At 42.2% G+C, this 21,369-nt stretch overlaps 1 protein-coding gene across 2 annotated transcripts in view; it reads right to left on the reverse strand.

Moving 5' to 3' along the window:
* Positions 1 to 1,550: 1,550 nt before the first annotated feature.
* Positions 1,551 to 21,369, reverse strand: part of SLC31A1 (solute carrier family 31 member 1) — a 41,763-nt gene continuing 21,944 nt past the window's right edge. For both annotated transcript variants that reach the window (XM_055271419.2, XM_063636087.1), the window contains 4 exons: positions 9,839 to 9,999; positions 8,937 to 9,009; positions 7,257 to 7,425; positions 1,551 to 5,846 (listed from right to left, as the gene is read on the reverse strand). In XM_055271419.2, coding sequence (XP_055127394.1) covers positions 5,645 to 5,846; positions 7,257 to 7,425; positions 8,937 to 9,009; positions 9,839 to 9,964 — 570 coding nt within the window. In that variant the 5' untranslated portion in view covers positions 9,965 to 9,999 and the 3' untranslated portion in view covers positions 1,551 to 5,644. The remainder of the gene's footprint in view (positions 5,847 to 7,256; positions 7,426 to 8,936; positions 9,010 to 9,838; positions 10,000 to 21,369) is intronic.

The following is a 21,369-nucleotide window of genomic DNA, read 5'->3' on the forward strand; positions in this document are numbered from 1 at the left end:
CGCCTGACCAACATGGAGAAACCCTGTCTCTACTAAAAATACAAAATTAGCCGGGCATGGTGGTGCACGCCTGCAATCCCAGCTACTTGGGAGGCTGAGGTGGAAGTGCTTGAACCCGGGAGGCAGAGGTTGCAGTGAGCTGAGATTGCACCATTGCACTCGAGTCTGGGCAACAAGGGCAAAACTCCGTCTCAAAAACAAAAACAACAAAAAAGAAAAATACAAACCTATTAACCTTATCAAGAAGAGTGTTACTTTTCATTCTCCTGAAAGCTGGAGTAACAACAATTGTAGATAATAAAAAAATATACTAAGGCTTGAATGCCTATTTTATGCTAGGTGCCTAATTCAAACAGGTATTATGGCCGGGCACAGTGGCTCACACCTTTCCCAATCCCAGCACTTTGGGAGGCCGAGGCGGGCGGATCACTTGAGCTCAGGAGTTCAAGACTAGCCTGGCCAACATGGCAAAAACTCGTCTCTACTAAAAATACAAAAATTTGCCAGACACGATGGTGTGTGCCTGTAGCCCCAGCTACTTGGGAGGCTGAGGCAGGAATCACTTGAACCCAGGAGATGGAGGTGGCAGTGAGCCGAGGTTGCACCATTGCACTCCAGCCTAGGTGACAGAGTGAGGATCCATCTGTAAATAAGAAAACTAAGGCTTAGGGATCATTAGACTAACTTCCTAAGGTCATACTGCTAGTAAGTGGTGGAACCAGAATCCAAACTCATTGACTCCTCTAAGTCCATGTTCATGACACTACACTAAGGAAGAGACTAGGAATGGTGGTGATGGCAAGATGCCCACTGGGGGCCAGTGGGAAGAGCAAGTGACGTCAGCATTTTGGCATTACCAAAGGGACTGGCAGGGTCACTGTGCATCTCAAGCTTTGGTGGTGAACTTCCTACAGGCCCAGCTCAGAGCCTCTTGCCTAACAGCAGAAACAGGGAAGGGATTATGATGTGACAAAAGCTGGCTTTTAAACTGAGGAATCCTCAGTATACTAAAATACTTGTGGCTTCATGAAGACCCTGTCTCCTGTGCAGAAGGTCACGTGGATCTTCTGGCATGTACTAGGCATGTCATTTTAAGTAGAATAGGAGGACAGTGAGATGAAAACCTAAAAGGATCATACCACCTAAAATACGGACATCTTTTTTTTTTTTTTTTTTTTTTTAAGACGGAGTCTCACTCTGTTGCCCAGGCGCAATCTTGGCTCACTGCAACCTCCGACTTCTGGGTTCACACCATTCTCCTGCCTCAGCCTCCCTAGTAGCTGGGACTATAGGCACCCACCACCAGGCCCGGCTAATTTTTTATATATTTTTTTAGTAGAGACGGGGTTTCACTGTGTTAGTGAATGGTCTCAATCTCCTGACCTCGTGATCCACCTGCCTCGGCCTCCCAAAGTGCTGGGATTACAGGCATGAGCCACTGCGCCCGGCCACAATATGGACATCTTAAAAACTGATGGTAATGGCCTGACTCTATGCAGATATGAACAGACTAGCTTATTGCATTATCACTCTGGGCAAAAAGACTTGCATAGAATCAAAATCAAAATATTTATTTTGTTCTTTTTCATATGACACTGTTAAAACATTCCTACTACAGCAATACTGCTCTCCAGGAGCTTACAATCTAAAACAGTCAACATTAATTGTAGACCCAGTAATTAAGGCATTATATCAAATATCAAATGCAGACTTTGTATCTTTTTTTTTTTTTTTGAGATGGAGTTTTGCTCTTGTCGCCCAGGCTGGAGTGCAATGGTGCCATCTTGGCTCACTGCAACCTCCGCCTCCTGGGTTCAAGTGATTCTCCTGCCTCAGCCTCCAGAGTAGCTGGGATTACAGGCATGCGCCACCACGCCCAGCTAATTTTTGTATTTTTAGTAGAGATGGGGTTTCAGCACATCGGCCAGGCTGGTCTCAAACTCCTGATCTCAGGTGATCTGCCCCCGCTTGGCCTCCCAAAGCATGTAAGCCACTGTGCCCGGCCCAGAGTTTGTATCTTTTGAAGGAGCAGCTGGAGAGGGCAGGATCAAAATTAAATGACATGAAAGTGTACTTCCCTCCGCCTGCTCCTTATAAGGAACCCCTTATGACTAGAACCCAAGACCAGTACCCACAGCCTGAAAGGGAATTTCAGACAACCCTAACATAGAAGTAGTGAAGAAACCTTAATTTCTAATCTCCTAGTGGATATAGTGAGGATTCCATTTGTGGGCAATGGGGATGCTGGGAGTTCCTCCATCACAAACTAGAGACAGCACCTAAGATTCTGTAACTCTGGGAAGGGTACCAGCCTTATAGAAATTCCAGTGGGTCAACTGCCTCTTGAAGCATGCTTAAAGTCTCTTAACAGGTTTATAAATGCCAATTTCTGGTTGGTATTATATCCACAGCATAGTACTGTCTACTGCATCAGGAGGGCTATGGAGACTTAATATACTAGACATGAGATTAAAAAATGAAAGAAAAGGGAAAGGACAACAGAGTAAGGGGGCCAAAGAAATGGTGATGCAGTCTTCTAATAGATGTGAATGGGGAAGGAAGAAAAGAGAAGTTTAGATCCAAAATGAACAAAGAAGTCAAGCATTAAATTCCAAATGAACAGGTATACAGAAATGAAAAGTTAATGAAATCATTGTATTATCACAATCCAAGAGCTCAAGATGGAATTTAAGCTTTTTCTCCTTCACTAGCTTCATCCTTTGGCAGCCAGTCTAAGAATCTCTGAAATTCAGGTTTTTCAGGAGATTATCTCTATCCTGAATACCTGAAGACCTAATCTAAACTGTTATTTCTTTCTGTGAATTTCAAAGTCATAGCATTTTGTCTTAACTGGTCTTGAATTTTTTTTTTTTTTTCTGAGACAGGGTCTTGCTTTGTCACCCGGGCTGAGTGCAGTGGCACAATCATGGCTCACTGCAGCCTCAACCTCCACGGCTAAAGCAATCCTCCTGCCTCAGCCTCCCAAGTAGCCAGGACTATAGGTATGTACCACCATGCCTGGCTAATTTTTGATTTTTTATATAGATAGGATCTTACTATGTTGTCCAGGCTGGTCTCGAACTTCTGGACACAAGCCATCCTCCCACCCTGGCCTCCCAAAGTGTTGGGATTACAGGCGTAAGCCACTGGGTCTAGCTGGCCTTACTAAGGTTTTGTTGCTGGGAGGGTATTCTATAGCAGCTCATGCTGAGATTTCTAGAGAGCACCAATGTCACTACTATTGATTCCTACTTATTTCTCATGGTTTTATGATTCCTTGGCTTGAGACAACAGGCTGTATTATACCTTTGTGTTGGACTTTATCAGTACCTGTCATTCACCCTGCTCATGTTAAGTATCGTCATTACAAGGTGATGGAATGAGAGAAAAGGACAAAGCTCTAAATATTGTTCTTGGATTTTAACCTCAATCCAGTAGGCTCACAACCCTCTCTTGGTTCAAAGCCATGCAAGTCCACATTCCTTGCTCTCCAATATTTAACTGGCACCCACGGAGAAAGTACAAACTTCAAAACCACAACACAGGCCAACAGGATAGCTGTGTTTTGTTTCCTCTGCCCTGAGGCACAACTAGATCTAGCACCAAGGAGGACAGGATTATAGACCAGCACAAGACAAATCAATTTAAAGAGGTAGTTTGAACCAGGAATAAGACTGCAGTGTAGACTACAACAGAATAAAAATCCAATGTGATTCTTCACTGAGAACAGGGGTTTTGGCCACTTGTAATGTAATTAAACCCCCATGAATAACAAAGATGATTATATGGAGGATGAGGATCTGCTTGGTATAAGCACAGTTGTTGGATCCTGAGGAAAACCTGGCCATCAACAAACCACAGCCTGAGTCTTTCCAAAGAGAAAGCTGGGCTTTTGCCCTTCTGGCCCATGACTGGTAGATTTACACTGCAGATCAAAGGTCTCTCTCAACAATCATAGACCTTTAAAAATAAAGACTAGTGATTTCATACAGGCTAGTAAAAATACTTTGGCTATAGCCCTTCACACCTGTGTGCTTGGGTGCACATACATACAGGTGGAGCTCAATAAATGTGGAATGATTAGGTATTGATCAGCAGTATTTACTACATGAGTTAAGTCCAGACACACCATCTACCAATCAGCAATTCAAATTTCCATGCCCAATACCAGGCAGCCAACCCACCAGGCAATATTTCCTTAGCTTAAAGCAGAGATTCTCAAAGCGTGGTCCCTTGTAACATCAGCAGGAACTCAGAAGTGCCACTTTGGGGCTTTTGGGTTGAGGCCCAGCAATTAGTGTTTTAACAAGCCCTACAGGTGATTCTGATGCACGCTAAAGCTTGAAAATCACAGTTTTAGAGGCAGACATGCGAAAACAATAATGGGAAAAATAATTCAAACTCTCTTGCTTCACTTCAGCTGGGACAAACCAAGGTATCAAGCCAAAGTAAACTGCGAATGGTTTTATTTAAAAATATCTATTTCTATTTTCTCAAATTGATTGTCATTTTTGGATTGGCAAGTTCATGCTAATCAAAGTGTTAAGTGGGAATGCAAGTCGATGAGTCAGCCATCCAAGAATATACACTCTGCAAGCTCTAAGCCTGTATTTAGTCTCAAACCACCCCCCTGCACACTACAAAGATTTTGGTATAACGTATCACATCTAGAGAAAGGCACAATGTATTTCCCACTCATTGAATCCAAAAGCTGGACCTTCTTTTTTTTTGAGATGGAGTTTCACTCTTGTCGCCCAGGCTGGAGTGCAATGGCGCCATCTTGGCTCACTGCAACCTCCGCCTCCTAGGTTCAAGTGATTCTCCTGCCTCAGCCTTCTGAGTAGATGGGATTACAGGCGCCCACCACCATGCCCGGCTAATTTTTGTATTTTTAGTAGAGACAGGGTTTCACCATGTTGGCTAGGCTGGTCTTGAACTCCTGTCCTCAGGTGATCCAGCCTGCCTTGGCCCCCCAAAGTACTGGGATTACAGGCATGGGCCACTGTGTCTGGCCCTGGACCTTATTTTCTAATGTTAAGTTTGAGTTCTGGGTTTAGTTGGGCAAGAATTTCCCTCAGCTGCCATCAATCCTGGCTGAAGTTAACCCCTTTCCATCACTGACCCAGGGAAAAAAACCACCAAATTTACTTACTATCTGTTAAAAATTCAAAAAGGAAGCAGATGATCAAGTCATTGAACAAAAAGCTACATGGATTAGACAAGAACATATAACTTGGCTCTAAGATGATGGAGAAGGAAAAGACATCTCATAGGTGGCTTCTCCTTAAGAGAAATGGGAATCTCAGCTTATTAGAAAAAACAATTTGGGAGGTTGCTACTTTAGCTCAGAGACTGTAAACTAAACCTCTGTTGAGCAGGTGTGTGTGTGTGTGTGTGTGTACGTGCACAAAGAGGAGCAAGAAGGGATGATTGGAGCAGGAATCACGTCTTCAAGTCTTCAACAGCTTCCCACTGCAATCTAACCTCTGTTGAGCAGGGATGTGTGTGTGTGTGTGTGTGTGTGTGTGTGTGTGTGTACGTGCACAAAGAGGAGCAAGAAGGGATGATTGGAGCAGGAATCACGTCTTCAAGTCTTCAACAGCTTCCCACTGCAATCGATAAGGCCATGCCATAGAGTTTGATGTCAATGGCAATGCTCTGTGATGTCCACTACCACTGCCTTCTTCCAGCTGAAGAGGAAGTATCCTGTACCGGCCCCTGCTGCTACTGCAATGCAGAGGTACCCATTGTAGGTCATGAAGATGAGCATGAGGAAGTAGCTTATGACCACCTGGATGATGTGCAGCACTGTTTGCAGGAGGTGAGGAAAGCTCAGCATCTGCTGCCTGGAGAGTAAACAGGGACACAACAATCAGGGACTCCTAGGAGTTCTGCAGATCAGGAGAAAGAGGGAAGAGTTCTTGCCATGAGCTCAGCTGGAACTGGACAGCCACTCTGGCAACTCATGGGTACTTGAATGTTCTTTGATTGGTCCGTGGAAATGAAACAGGGCTGTCAGGCTTATAAACACTGGCCAGATATGGCTGTGGTTCCTCCAGTAGGAGGAACCCTTTTCCGGAGGAGGAGAAAAGGATGAGGAGTAATCCCGACTTACCTCCACCTTAGATCCTGAAAGGGAAGCCGTAAACCCTCTCAAGCTCATCTGCCCGAATATTTTTAGGCTTCCCACCTTTGCAAAGTTTACATTCTACAAAAACGGAAACAGAGGCTGGGGGTGGTAGCTAATGCCTTTAATCCCAGCATTTTGGGAGGCTGAGGTGGGCTGATTGCTTGAGCTCAGGAGTTTCAGACCAGCCTGGGCAACATGGCGAAACCTTGTCTCTACAAAAAATAAAAAAAATTAGCTGGGTGTGGTGGCTCACGCCTGTAGTTCCAGCTACTTGGGAGGCTGAGGTGGGAGAATCACTTGAGTCTGGAAGGCAGAGGTTGCAGTGAGCCAAGATCGTGCCACTGCACTTCAGCCTGGGCAATAGAAGGAGACCCTGTCTCCAGAAAAAAAAAAAAAGAAAAAAAGAAAAAGAAAAAAAGAAAAAAAATAGAATTGAGGGTTGGGTAGTATAGGCGAAATTACTTAATTAGGGATAAGGAGACCTGGCTACTCATCCCGTGTGCCACCTTAGGTAGGTCACAATCCTTCTGGGCCTCAGTAAGCTCATCAGTACAATAAATAACACTGCTTGTTTGAAAGCAGGATGTCAGTCTATAGGATATCTTAAGGTCCAATTTGGTTTTAAGACTTACATTTTTATTAAAACAATCTCAAAAAACATTTGCCAATCTATGGGAAAAACCAATAATCATCCAAATACTTTCCTAGACAGAACACAGAAATCAATACAGTCTTATATTGTAAACAAAAAGACGACAGAGCTGACTAGGTGTAACTTTATAGAATCAACTGCAATCTGCCATTCTTTTATATCTTGATATGAATTTCTTAACTTGTTCATTATTATTTTGGTAAATATTTTAAAATATGGATTCCTCACTTCCCTTCTTCCAAAGTGGCCAATCCGTACAACTCAAAACAAACATTCATATTTGCAGAAGACCTCCTCTCATTCCTCCTTTGGCCTGCTCATGACCTACAAACCCAAACCTCCAGGGACAGTTTTGATCAAGGTCATACAGAACTCCTAACTCAAGAAGAGGGCTGCTGCTGATCGCATAGCTGGGCTTTGCTGCTTAACTGATCGAGCTCTTTAGGACTTCATCTGGATCTGTTCAGTTCTTACCCAACAGTTTTGTGTGTCTCCATAAGGATGGTTCCATTTGGTCCTGGGACAGGCATGGAATTGTAACGAATGCTGACTTGTGACTTACGCAGCAGGCTCTCTCGGGCTATCTTGAGTCCTTCATAGAACATTGCTAGTAAAAACACTGCCACAAAAGCTCCAGCCATTTCTAAGTATGGAAGGAAAATATGGTGGTACTGTCAAACATGTGCAAAATCATTAGCCAATGTGCTGTCCAGCTAGAAAGACACATAGAAAAAATGCTACTCTCAGTTTTTGAAGACATTATATTATTACCTCTTCTCTTGCTCAGATAGGAGAACAGCTAAGATGGTGTAACTGAAAACTATTGCCTCTGCCAAGAACATATTTACTTTCTGATTAAGATAAGAAAAATAATCAGAACAACAATAACCTTTTGGTCAGACTGCTTGATGTCATTAAATTAGGTTTGTTATACTGAAACACACAATGTAGAATATGGAAACAGGGAATAAAACAATTTAGTTTCATAAGTGGCTGACTACATTTCCTGAATAGGCATTTCAATTCTAAGTCTTTCACACTGTGAAGTGTTGGTAATGATATAAATGTATTCAAACTGCTAATTTAACACATTACCTGAACTAAATGCTCTCCTTCTTCCCAAAACAAATTGATTTTATGGCTCCAAAGAGACATCTGGTACCTAACTCAGTCCAACTGACTATTGAGTTTGTGCAAGTTAAATTTAAAGTATACCATACAACATAATAGACACAAAGAGATGGGTAGTCATCTACCTCAAAACTAGGAGTGACTAAGATGGGCCATGCCAAGAATCAGGAAGGATGTGGGCCATAGTTTGGTAGACTAAAAGAACACTGGTCTAGGTAGCTCTAGAAGGTCTGGGTCCTTGTCCTAGCTCTGACATATTAACTCTATGATTGAGGGCAAGTCATTTCACAATTTGTGGTACTTAATTTATCATGAAATTGAAGTATTAGAGCAATAGTTTTAAACTTAAGAGTTATTTTGTGGTATTTAACTTGACTTAGTCTTATGTCCAGGACTAATAACTTATCAAATAAGTAAACACTCTGAGGCCAGGCATGGTGGCTCACGCCTGTAATCCCAGCACTTTGGGAGGCCGAGGTGGGATCACTTGAGGTTAGGAGTTCGAGACCAGCCTGGCAAACATGGCGAAACCCCGTCTCTACTAAAAATACAAAAATTAGCCGGGCATGGTGGTTGGTGCCTGTAACTCCAGCTACTCAGGAGGCTGAGGCAGGAGAATTGCTTGAACCTGGGAGGCAGAGATTGCAGTGAGCCAAGATAGCTGCCATTACACTCCAGCCTGGGTGACAGGAGTGAAACTCTGTCTCAAAAAAAAAAAAAAAAAAAAAATTAAACACTCTGGAAAAGAATGAAAGAAAATGGATTGCAAAAGACTTCTATCTAGTATCTAAATTATTTTTTAGAGCTCCAAAACATACATGTTAGTTAACAGAGGTTTACCAGAGGACCAAAAAAGTACTGTGTTTCCTACCTTCTAGGTAGGAAATAGGAAACAAGATGGTTATGCATCATTACCATGTTGACTTAGTAATTAGGACAGAAAGAGGTGCTGGACTTCCAAATTATTTGTCACTGTCTTTCATGTGACTATCACCTTCCAACACTACCTAATGGCTTACTCACCTCCAGCTGTATTGATCACCAAACCAGAAAACAGTAGTTCCACATTCTTAAAGCCAAAGTAGAAGGTCATAGGCTGCCAGAAAACCAAAACAAGTCAGTTAGAGATGAATGAAAATTCTAAATGAGAATTTGGGGCAAAGAAGCTTAGAACATTTAAAAGTAGAAGATCTGGATAATAAGAAAAGACATTCACGTGAGTGTGAGGCTTTTGCCCTCATGTTAGCGTTACTACCACAGGCACCGAGCATGAGTACTCTACTAGGCCCCCACCATCAACTTTTCTCCTGGGCCCCCACCATCAACTTTTATCTTTTTTTTTTTTGACACGGATTGTCGCTCTGTCGCCCAGGCTGGAATGCAGTGGCGAGATCTCGGCTCACTACAACCTCCACCTCCTGGATTCAAGCAATTCTCCTGCCTCAGCCTCCCAAGTAGCTGGGACTACAGGCGAATGCCATCATGCCCAGCTAATTTTTTGTATTTTTAGTAGAGACAGGGTTTCACCGTGTTAGCCAGGATGGTCTCGATCTCCTGACCTTGTGATCCACCTGCCTCGGCCTCCCAAAGTGTTGGGATTACAGGCATGAGCCACTGTGCCCGGCCAACTTTTGTCTTTTTCTCTTTTCCACCCAAGGCATAAAGACCAGAACCCTTAATTCAGAAAAGAGTCGATTTTAGAAGGGACTACCAAAGAAAGAAGCCTAAAATCTTGGTTCTGGTGTGACTCTGCAAGTAGCCTGCCACGTAATCTTGAGCAAATGACTTGACTTGCTTGGGTCTGCTTTAGTTATCCTCACTGGTAAACTGACCTTTAAAGATAATAAGCTTCCAGTACTAAAATTCCATTATTTCTATCCAAGTGGGTGGGAAAGGGCCTACATTGCCCCTCCTATGGCACTCACCATCATCATCATGCTGTCTCCTCCACCGTGGGAGTGTGAGGCTGAAGTGGTTGGGTGATGGTGAGAAGGTTGCATGGTACTGTTGGAGTCCATATAGCTCATCCCCATATGGTGGGAATGATCCATTTTTTCCAGGAAAAGTTGAGAGTCAGCAGAAGATTCTTTTAAGAGAAAGAATTATATATAATAATTTAAGGATATAAAAATCTTGTTTCTTTTTTTTAATTATTTTTAGAGATGGAATCTTGCTTGTTGCCCAGGCTGGAATGCAATGGCTATTCACAGGCATGATCCCACTACTGATCAATACAGGAGTTCTGACCTGCTCCATTTCTGACCTGGGCTGGTTCACCAGGCAACCTGGTGGTTCCCTGCTTCTGGGCTTGTTTCTTGGTAAATACTTTGTCTACATGGAATTCATCTAATAAATGAATGCTCTCCTAGCATCTTTACTCAGAATTATTTTTCATAATCTACAGATGGAGAGAGAAGGAACTCGTGCTAATAGGGATCACTTTTGGAGACTGTAGCAGAAAGGGTTTACATGTAGGGCTATAGATGCCTAATCCTTCCTTATTCTGCAGAATTGTTCCTTTTTTTTTTGAGACAGGGTCTTGCTCCATCACCCAGGCTGTAGTGCAACTCACTGCAGCCTCAACCTCAGCCTCCTGAGTAGGTGGAGTCATAGGCCTTCACCACTACCAAAAATTAGCTCAGCTAATTTTTTGTTTTATCGTACAGATGAGGTCTCATGTTGCCCAGGTAGGTCTCGAACTCCTGAGCTCGAGCAATCCTCTTGCCTTAGCCTCCCAAAGTGTTGGGATTACAGGTGTAAGCCACTGTGCCCCACCAGTATAGTTCCTTTAATAGGTATGCTTAATATATGTTCAAACTTAAATATTAGATAAGGAGAAGAAAAGCAGCTTCTTTGGGTTGCAGGAAACAGACAATCTGTAATAAGATACAAATGAATGCCGCTAATGAAATTTAACTGCTTTAAGGCTTTCTAATCATAAATGTCAGCAGATAAAAAGCAAGGACTTCAAATAATTCACCTAATTGGGATGGCCTGTGCCTAATCAGGATATTTGGATTACATTTTCACATACAGAACGACCAGCCTTCAGCTAATTTAAATTTGAAGAAAGGTCTACTGTGGCCCTAGGCAAGCAGTGTGCTCAGACTTTAGATACAATTTCAATCCTACCAGGATATTGGAGTGAAGAACATGAAAAACAAGGTATAAATTGGATACTCTATATTAAATTAAGTCTAGACAACTGCAAATTTAGCCCTGTATCTTTACTACCACATCACTGTATTGCTGCAAAAGTCCATCGGGGACATAAACCAAGGAGCAATAATTCCATTTATTTATTTATTTATTTATTTATTTATTTATTTATTTATTTATTTTCGAGACAGTTTTGCATTGTTGCCCAGGCTGGAGTGCAGTGGCGTGATCTCGGCTCACTGCAACCTCTGCCTCCTGGATTCAAGCAATTCTCGTGCCTCAGCTTCCCGAGTAGCTGGGATTACAGGTGCGTGCCATCACACCTGGCTAATTTTTTAATTTTTAGTAGAGATGGGGTTTCACCATGTTGGCCACGCTGGTCTCGAACTCCTGAGCTCAAGTGATCTGCCCGCCTCGGCTTCCCAAAGTGCTGGGATTACAGGCTTGAGCTACTGTGCCCGGCCCACGAACAATAACTCCTATAGCTAGAGTTGGAGTGGGAGAATGGGAAGCTGGTGTGTGTGGAGGGGGAGGTGTTGGTGGATTCTCTTTACGTGTCCCTCAACTCCAGTCTGTGGAAGAAAAAGTGGTTTTAAAAATTCCAAGTAGGTATTCATGTTCATGAAACCAAGTATGCTTTTCATTATTCATTCACTCAATAAATATTTATCAAGCTCCTATTACATACCAAACTCTGAGCTAGTTCCTAATAATTCAACAGTGAATAAGACGAACAAGGTTCCCGATAGGGAGAGAAACAATAAACACAATTTCATGCTGTGAAGGAAATAAGCTGAGAAATAAGACACAATTACTAAGAGGTAAAGAAGAAATTGGCCAGGCGCGGTGGCTCATGCTTGTTATCCCAGCACTTTGGGAGGCTGAGGCAGGCAGATCACTTGAGGCCAGGAGTTCGAGACCAGCCTGGCCAACATGATGAAACCCCATCTCTACTAAAACAAAAAAATTAGCCAGGTGTGGTGGCATGTGCCTGTAATCCCAGTTACTTGGGTGGCTGAGGCATGAGAATCACTTGAACCTGGGAGGTGGAGGTTTCAGTGAGTCAAGGTTGGACCGCTGCACTCCAGCCTAGGTGACAAGAGACTGTCTCAAAAAAAAAAAAAAAAGACTGTGGGTAGGAAATTTATATAGATTCAGGGAGCCACCTATTTATCTATTTTCTCCTTGTTAACTCCTACCCCATAGTTCTATGACAGCTGGCTTAAGAAATAGGTTCTTATTTCTAGTGAAGGATAAGGCAAAGCATCAGGTAGGCATAATCAAAGATCCACTTTCATGCCAGACACTACATTATTTTATAATTACAGAGCTCAACAGTGAAACCCCATCTCTACTAAAAATACAAAAATTAGCTGGGCTTGGTGGCACGCGCCTGTAATCCCAGCTACTCGGGAGGCTGAGGCAGAGAATTGCTTAAACCTGGGAGGCGGAGGTTGTGGTGAGCAGAGATCATGCCACTGCACTCCAGCCTGGTCAGCAGAGCAAGACTCCATTTCAAAAAAAAAAACAAACATTACAGCATTACAGAGCCTGACAATCTGGTATTATTGATACCATTACCATAAAGAGATTACATCGGAGGTATAAAAAGATATATAACAAGGTCTTTAGAGTAAACACTAAAAAATACAATACACAATAAAATAAAGACCATGCTCAAAGTGTCAGTGATGGGGCAAATGGCAGGTGGGCAGCTGTTTTCAGATAAAGAGGTAATCATGGTAGGATGGAGAGATCACTGGCATCTGAGTGATCATAAATTATGATATTGAACCAAACAAATGCAATAAGAATGAAAAGACTTTTGCTAGCCAGGAAGACTATTGACACATCCTCATAAAGAGCTAGAGGCAGAAGACACAAATACTGTTCTCTTCCAATGAGAGTCTGAAAAATGATTATAGCATAAGAAAACCATAAAGGATTATTTCATTCCATATTATCAGTATGAATCCTGGTCAGGAAGAGGGAATGAATATTTGCAAGAGTGCCTTCTTAAGACCAAAGCAAATAAAGAAATGAACATCATATGGAGTCTTTCCTCAAGGAGCTTTAAGGCTAAAAGCTAGAAAGGGAAACTGAACAGTCATAATTTTCGTTTTGAGACATAAGATAACATGTAAAGGACTGTTAAAAAAGCAAGACTAGGCTGGGTGCGGTGGCTTACCCTGTAATCCCAGCACTTTGGGAGGCTGAGGCGGGCAGATCACCTGAGGTTAGGAGTTCAAGACCAGCCTGACTAAAAACCCCATCTCTACTAAAAATACAAAAATTACCCGGACCTAGTGGCAGGCACCTGTAATCCCAGCTACTTGGGAGGCTGAGGCAGGAGAATCGCTTGAACCCAGGAGGCGGAGGTTGCAGTGAGCCGAGATTGTGCCATTGCACTCCAGCCTGGGCAACAGACCGAGACTCCATCTCAAAAAAAAAAGCAAGACTATAGTACCACAAACTACCTAAAAGTTGTAACCTTGATGATTTCCTTGATGAACCTTTATAACATTAATTATTACCATGAACAAATTTTGAAGACCCACAGGTTCTTAATTATTCAGGCCCCTCATTATCAATTAGAGAAATCTACTCAATGATGCCACATTATCAAATCTCTTCAGACATATCAGTGAGCCAGGGCAAGGTATATACAAATCCCAAGAAAACCTTTCAAAGTATGCACCTGTTTTGAAGTGTCATTTGTGCAGGATATATTTCACATCCAAATATACTAGGAGATAGAACAAGAGCAGAATCTACTTGTTCTCATTGTCAGTAGACAATGGATATATTGTAATGGAATCCTATGCAAGGCTTACTGAATGGTGTATGAATAGGAAGGTACAAAGCCGGTGGAGATTAATATATAAACATACACTGTAGGCTCAAACACAAACCAATCCTGATAAGTCCTTACGCTCACTAAAAGCTTTATTTTAGGAAAAGATCCCATGGGAATATGCCAAAGCTAAATGACATCAAAAAAGGAAAAACTTACAAATTAATTATTAAAGCATAATAAATAAAAGTGATTATATTTTTTTCTCTTCCCACTTAAATTTTCAGTGATGTGCTGTATGTATTTGGATAAGTTATCTTCTAAAACAATCAAACACACCTAACCCATTCCCTCTAGAATGGAAATTCAACTTAAAGGAGGCAAACTAGCATTGGTTCTTTTTAGCCTGTTTCCTTTGGTAGCTTTAATCTGACTCCAGCTCAGCTTCTTCCAAAATAAAAATGGGTACTGACGTAAGAATAAGTTAAAATCCAGGGTCACACAATCTTTGCTCTTTTTTTTTTTTTTTTTTTTTTTTTTTTTTAGATAGAGTCTCACCCTGTCACCCAGGCTAGAGTGCAGTGGTGTGATATTGGCTCACCGCAACCTCCACCTCTCGGGTTCAAGCGATTCTCCAGCCTCAGCCTCCCTAGTAGCTGGGATTACAGGCATGTGCTACCATGCCCAGCTAATTTTTTATTTTTAGTGGAGATGGGGTATCACCATGTTGGCAAGGCTGGTGTTGAACTCCTGACCTCAAATGATCTGCCCACCTTGGCCTCCCAAAATGCTGGGATAACAGGCATGAACCACCATGCCAGGCCAAATTTACAAATTATTTGTAAAGAAGAATACTGTCTAAATCTGTTTTGTGTGGCTATAACAGAATACCTCAGGCTGGGTAATTTATAAAGAAAAGTGGTTTATTTGCCTCATGATTCTGGTGACTGGACAGTCCAAGAGCATGGTGCCAGCATCTGTGGGGCTTCTGGCAGAGAAGCAGCAAGGCAAGTGGGCATGTGCAAAGAGACATAGGCTCACTTTATAGCAACCCAATCTTGCAGGAACAAATCCATTCCTGTGAGAGCAATAACTCACTCACTCCTGAGAGTGGACATTAATTTACTCATGAGGGTGGATCCCTAATGACCCAAATGCCTACCAGTTCTCACCATCATTACAAATACAAACCAAAAAAATCTGAATATATAACTCAGGGACAGAACTGAAAAACAAACAATAAAAAAACCCTTAGGATTCCTAACCTTTAATCTATGATAAAATCTACCTAAAATATTTTATTTACCGAGTTGAGCTTATAACTAGGGTAGAAAGATTAGAATTACTGTGGCCAGGTGTGGTGGCTCACGCCTGTAATCTCAGCACTTTGGGAGGCCAAGGTAGGTGGATCACCTGAGGTCAAGAGTTCGAGACCAGCCTGACCAACACAGTGAAACCTCATCTCTACTAAAAATACAAAATTAGCTGGGCGTGGTGGTGCATGCCTGTAATCCCAGCTACCTGGGAGGCTGAGGCAGGATAATCGCTTGAACCCAGGAGGCGGAGGTTGCAGTGAGGGAAGATCCTGCCATTGCACTCCAGCCTGGGCAATAAGAGCAAAACTGCATCTCAAAAAAAATAAAAATAAAAAAAAATAAAAAAATAAACAAGGGAAGATTAGAATTACTGTACTGCCCTTTCATTTACATTTTTTTTTTTTTTTTTGCCAGTTGAGGTACACTAGTTTTCTTTAACAGAATTCAAAATAGTTCAATACTGGAGAATCATTTTTGCATTAGAATAATGGAGTGACAGGACTTAACTACCTAACTGGAACACATCTGTAAAAATAATTTGGAAGGTGAAGGTGAATTTTAAAAGAAAAAGAAGGTGATCTGATTGTATGTCCTGGGAAAGTTACTTAGCCTTTCTGGAGCTGGTTTCCAGCCTGTACAACTTGGAGGATTCTTGGGAGGATTATATGAGATAACATACATAAAGCTCTACCAAAGTACCTGATAAATGGCAGCTATTATCATTATGTGGAATATTAGGGGATAAGAGAACTTGAGTAGGGAAAATCCAATGAGTGAACTTTGTGGGAGAAGGCATTAATCAAAATATTAGCTGGGTTTCTCTCCTCGCTTGACTTTATTAAGACAACCCTTGACTTGTCTGTTAGCTTTTCTCCTACAAAGTATTTGAGTCAAGACTACTTTCAAGGCTGGGCACATTGGCTCATGCCTATAATCCCAGCACTTTGGGAGGCCGAGGTGGGAGGATCACTCGAGGTCAGGAGTTTGAGACCAGCCTGGCCAACATGGTGAAACCCCATCTCTACTAAAAAATTACAAAATTACAAAAATTATCCGGGCGTGGTGGCAGGCACCTGTAATCCCAGCTACTTGGGAGGCTGAGGCAGGAGAATCACTTGAACCTGGGAGGCCGTGTTGCAGTGAGCTGAGACTACATCATTGCACTCCAGCCTGGGCAACAAGTGCAAAACTCTGTCTCAAAAAAAAAAAAAAAAAAAAAGGACTGCTTTCAAGTCTCTTTCTGCCTGTCCTGATTTCCTGAGACCATGAAGTGGCTATGAACACTCATGTGAATAGTTCATAAGAGCTCTTCCTTCTAGCACAGAAATATTCTTGGATTTTTTTTTTTTGAGACGGAGTCTCTGTCACCCAGGCTGCAGTGCAGTGGCACAATCTCAGCTCATTGCAACCTCCGCCTCCTGAGCTCAAGCGATTCTCCTGCCTAAGCCTCCCAAGTAGCCGGGACTACAGGTGCACACCACCATACCTGGCTAATTTCTTTGTATTTTTAGCAGAAACGGGGTTTTGCCATATTGGCTAGGCTGCTCTCGAACTCCTGACCTCAGGTGATCTGCCTGTCTCAGCCTCCCAAAGTGCTGGGATTACAGGCATGAGCCACCATGCCTGGCCATCTTCTTGGATCGTTAAGAAGATGAGAAATGGTCTAGGAATTGACTATTTTAAAAAATTAAGCAAGAGTTTATGTGGAATTTAGTTCACATAAAATAGTTAAGAAAAGGAGTTTCTTTCTCAGGAAGGCTTTAAACTATTCAGTTTCTAGGAACATTTACCTTCGGTTAGGTACCTGAAGTTGGCTATGTGCCAACTTGTTTTTATTGCTCTGAATGCTATTAAGTATAGGAAACAGCACATGCTATATTGACTGTTGAAGAGCTCAGCACTTCTGTTGCTTTCCCCTCTCCCCCATTTAATAAGTATGGTATGATATTTTTCCAAACAGCTTTCAAAACCTCCTTATAGTCAAGGGTCTTTCATAGTCAACCTCTGAAGATTATCAAAAAAGTTTTCCCTATACCTGCCCCATCACCTGCAAGACAGACACAATCTGTAAAATCTAGTATCTTTAACAAAAACACATATGAATTTATGGTCAGAACTTAGGAAATTAGCAAGATAGCTAAATTCTGATGTCTATTCTGAGTCTTAGCATTGAGTACTGGCCTTATTTCTATTGTACAATAAGAATAAGATATAATAATCCATAGGGACTATGGAGATTAGATTGCACAAAAAGACTACACAGAAGTAGTCATACATCTGCACATGGGCTCTTTTCTCTAGCTCAGACAGATATAATCTGGAGCCCCGGACAATTCTTTTGGAGACTGCCTGTCTTTCCTGGCTTCCACGATAAGGAAGAAAGCCTTTTTTCTTAAAACGATTAGGGTCATATTCCTTTTTAGATTTGTAAAAACATTAAACAAAGAGAAATCTATCTAGTTTCTCTTCTGCTTTCTGTAGTCATTACTTATAATTGGTAACTGTAAGTTTCTGGCAAGCACTTATACAGAAAATTCAAGGTCAAAGACAGTACACTACCATAAACAGGGATGCATGCTTATGGACTATGTCCACATGATCAAGCAACCAGTTTAACTGGGTGAATCTTGCCTTTTGACGACCTGTATGGGGTTAGTAGATGCTCTGAGAAATGGCTCTGGCTTTGTTTTGATTGCTCCTATAGGTGAATTTTAAAATTATCTTGGTCGGATGCGGTGGCTCATGCCTGTAATCTCAGCACTTTGGGAGGCCGAGGCAGATGAATCACTTGAGGCTAGGAGTTTGAGACCAGCCTGGACAACATGGCAAAAACCCATCTCTACTAAAAATTAGCTGGGTGTGATGGTATGTCCGTAGTTCCAGCTACTTGGGAGGCTGAGGCACGATAATCACTTGAACACAGGAAGTGGAGGTTGCAGTGAGCCGAGATCGTGCCACTGCACTCCAGCCTGGGCGATAGAGCAAGATTCTTTCTCAATAAATAAAATAAAAATAAAAATTATCAGCCCGGTGCGGTGGCTCACGCCTGTAATCCCAGCACTTTGGGAGGCCAAGGTGGGCAGATCAAGAGGTCAGAAGATCAAGACCATCCTGGCTAACATGGTGAAACCTTGTCTCTACTAAAAATACAAAAAATTAGCCAGGCGTAGTGGCATGCGCCTATAATCCCAGCTACTCAGGAGGCTGAGGCAGGAAAATTGCTTGAACCCGGAAGGTGGAGGTTGCAGTGAGCTGAGATTGTGCCACTGCACTCCAGCCTGGGCGACAGAGCAAGACTCCATCTCAAAAAAAGAAAAAAAAATCTTAATGGCCGGGCATGGTGGCTGACACATGTAATTCCAGCACTTTGGGAAGCTGAGGCAGGCAGATCACTTGAACCCAGGAGTCTGATACCAGGCTGGGCAACATGGTGAAACCTCGTCTGTACTAAAAATACAAAAATTTGCTGGGCATGCTGGTGTGCACCTGTGGTCCCAGCTTGATAGGGTGTGGGAGGATTGCTTGTGCCTGGGAAGTCATGGCTGCAGTGAGTGGTGATTGCACCACTGCACTCCAGCGTGGGTGACAGGGTGAGGTCCTGTCTCAAAAAAAAACAACAACAATTATCTTGATGATGGCTCAATAAATCCCACACACCTTTTGGGGAGGAGTGGTGGCAAAGGAGATGTAGGAAAACAAAGGGGGAGACCTTGATATAATACAGCAATAAACAGAACTTAGAGCTAGGTACAGTGGCTCACACCTGTAATCCCAACACTTTGGGAGGCCGAGGCAGGCAGATCGCTTCAGCCCAGGAGTTTCAGACCCGCCTGGGCAACATGAGGAAACCCCATCTCTACTAAAAATACAAAAAAGTTAGCCAGGTGTGGTGATGTGTGCCTGTAGTCCCAACTACTTGAGAGGCTCAGGTAGGAAATTGACCTGATGCTGGGAGGTCATGGCTGCAGTGAGCCATGATCACGCCATGTACTCCAGCCTGGGCAACAGGAATGATACCTTGTCTAAAAAAAAAAAAAAAAAAAAGAACTTGGTGGCATTCTAGGCCAAAATACTGCAGTTGCTTGGAAAAAACGTAGTAGCTCCCAGTAAGTGGGAGGGGAAATACAATTTGATAAATATTTAGGGAGAAGACTCTTCCCTTTGAAGGCTGTAATGTTTCCTACTCATTCCCTGGGTCCTGGCTTCATATTTCTATTCCAAATTAACTGACAGAGGCCGGGTGCGATGGCTCACAAAGTGAGCTGTAATCCCATTACATTATAAAGTGTACAAAATGCAATCCCATTTTACATTACAGCACTTTGGGAGGCTGAGGTGGGTAGATCACTTTGAGGTCAGGAGTTTGAGACCCGCCTGGCCAACATGGTGAAACCTTGTCTCTACTGAAAAAACAAACAAACAAAAAAAAAACCCAAATGAACCAACAGAAATGTAACCATAATTGGATGAATATAACCATATAATCCTTTTGATATTCTAGCTGCCTTTCCCTTGCCTATGTCTTTCTTGAGGTGCAGTGATCGTAGGTATACTTAATTTGATCAATTCCTCTTATAAAGGGTAGGCTTGATTGAACTATGGGTCTCGGCCAGAACTGGCAAAAACTTAAAGACTCCTAAAGTTGTGCCATACCAGTGTATTAAAAACGGTAAGTAAAACGATGATTGGAGGTACTAAGAAAATAGGTCAGGTCAACAAGAAAAAAAAGAAATGTAAAAAAGAAATGTAAAATACCTTACAATTATATACATTCAAACACATATTGTTCTCCCCAGATTAAGTCTGTCAAGTGACAGTAGTCCATACGGCACTTGCTACAACTGTAGTCTTACAAGGATAGTCTGCATTCAGGAAAGTAATTATCCCAAACCCACCATTATAATTACCTCACACGCCCACACACAAATCTTAGATTTTATCTTTTTAAAACTTCTCCAATAAAACCTGGCTACTGTTTTGCCTTTTGCCTTTGTTGATAATAACTCCAAGGGATCATCTATAATAAATTCTCACTTGCTTTTCTTCGTAGCAATGTTGGGCCTGAGAAGGATATTAATAGAATTGGCCAAGAATTAATTTAGTGATTATCTGCAGATTTCAATAATCCTTATATTATTCTCTTTCTCACTCTTGTTTTTCTCTGACCCTGACAGATGCAGATATTTTCTCTTTCTTCACCATATACCTTCCCTGAAACACTTTTCATGTAAAAAAGCCAAACGATGCCATACTAAGTAATAGCAGAATTTATGTGGATGAATTACTCATACATCAGACTAATAAGCTGCATAAAAAGTAACCAACTGTCAGAGACATAAAGGAGAAAACTACTTCAAATAATTACACTTAAAACTTTTAAGTGCCTTCATTTATGAGTGGCCAATGATCTAGGCAAACAAGAAATGCTGCATGGATTGACAAGTTTTTAAAAGAATAAAACAGAAGCTATGAATTAGTAGGAATAGCCTTTTTTTTTTTGGATACGGAGTTTTGCTCTTGTCACCCAGGCTGGAGTACAGTGGTACGATCTCGGCTCACTGCAAGCTCTGCCTCCTGGGTTCAAGTGATTCTCCTGCCTCAGCCTCCTGAGTAGCTGGGATTACAGGTGCCCACCACCACGCCTGGCTAATTTTTTGTATTTTTGGTAGAGACGAGGTTTCACCATGTTGGCCAGGCTGGTCTCAAACTCCTGACCTCAGGTGATCTGCCTGCCTCGGCCTCCCAAAGTGCTGGGATTACAGGCGTGAGCCACTGCACTTAACCAGTAGGAATAGCTTCTTTACTCATAAGCTCTTGGCTAAAAATATCTATTTTAGCAAAAAGGGACGATAACTCAGGAGCTGCCCTGAGAATCTTACTTTAATTGTACTTATGGAAAGATAAAAAACAAAAACAAAAAACCTGTGATTTAATTCTAATCAGAACAAGACAGGAAAAAGCTGGGGGCAGTGGTGCGTGCCTGCAGTCCCAGCTACTCAGAGGATCACTGGAGCCTGGGAGTTTGAATCTAGCCTGGGCAACATAGTGAGACCCCCCACCCCCCACCCCCCATATCTCTTAAAAAGAGGGAATAAGACAAAGAAACACTTTATCTCCAGATATCGGTTGAAGGTCATCCCCTTCTATCATAAATTTCATCTTTCTACATCACTCCAGCTTATTAAGC

The sequence above is a fragment of the Symphalangus syndactylus genome, chromosome 3 (genome assembly GCF_028878055.3).
Source record: "Symphalangus syndactylus isolate Jambi chromosome 3, NHGRI_mSymSyn1-v2.1_pri, whole genome shotgun sequence".
Classification (NCBI taxonomy): Eukaryota; Metazoa; Chordata; class Mammalia; order Primates; family Hylobatidae; genus Symphalangus; species Symphalangus syndactylus.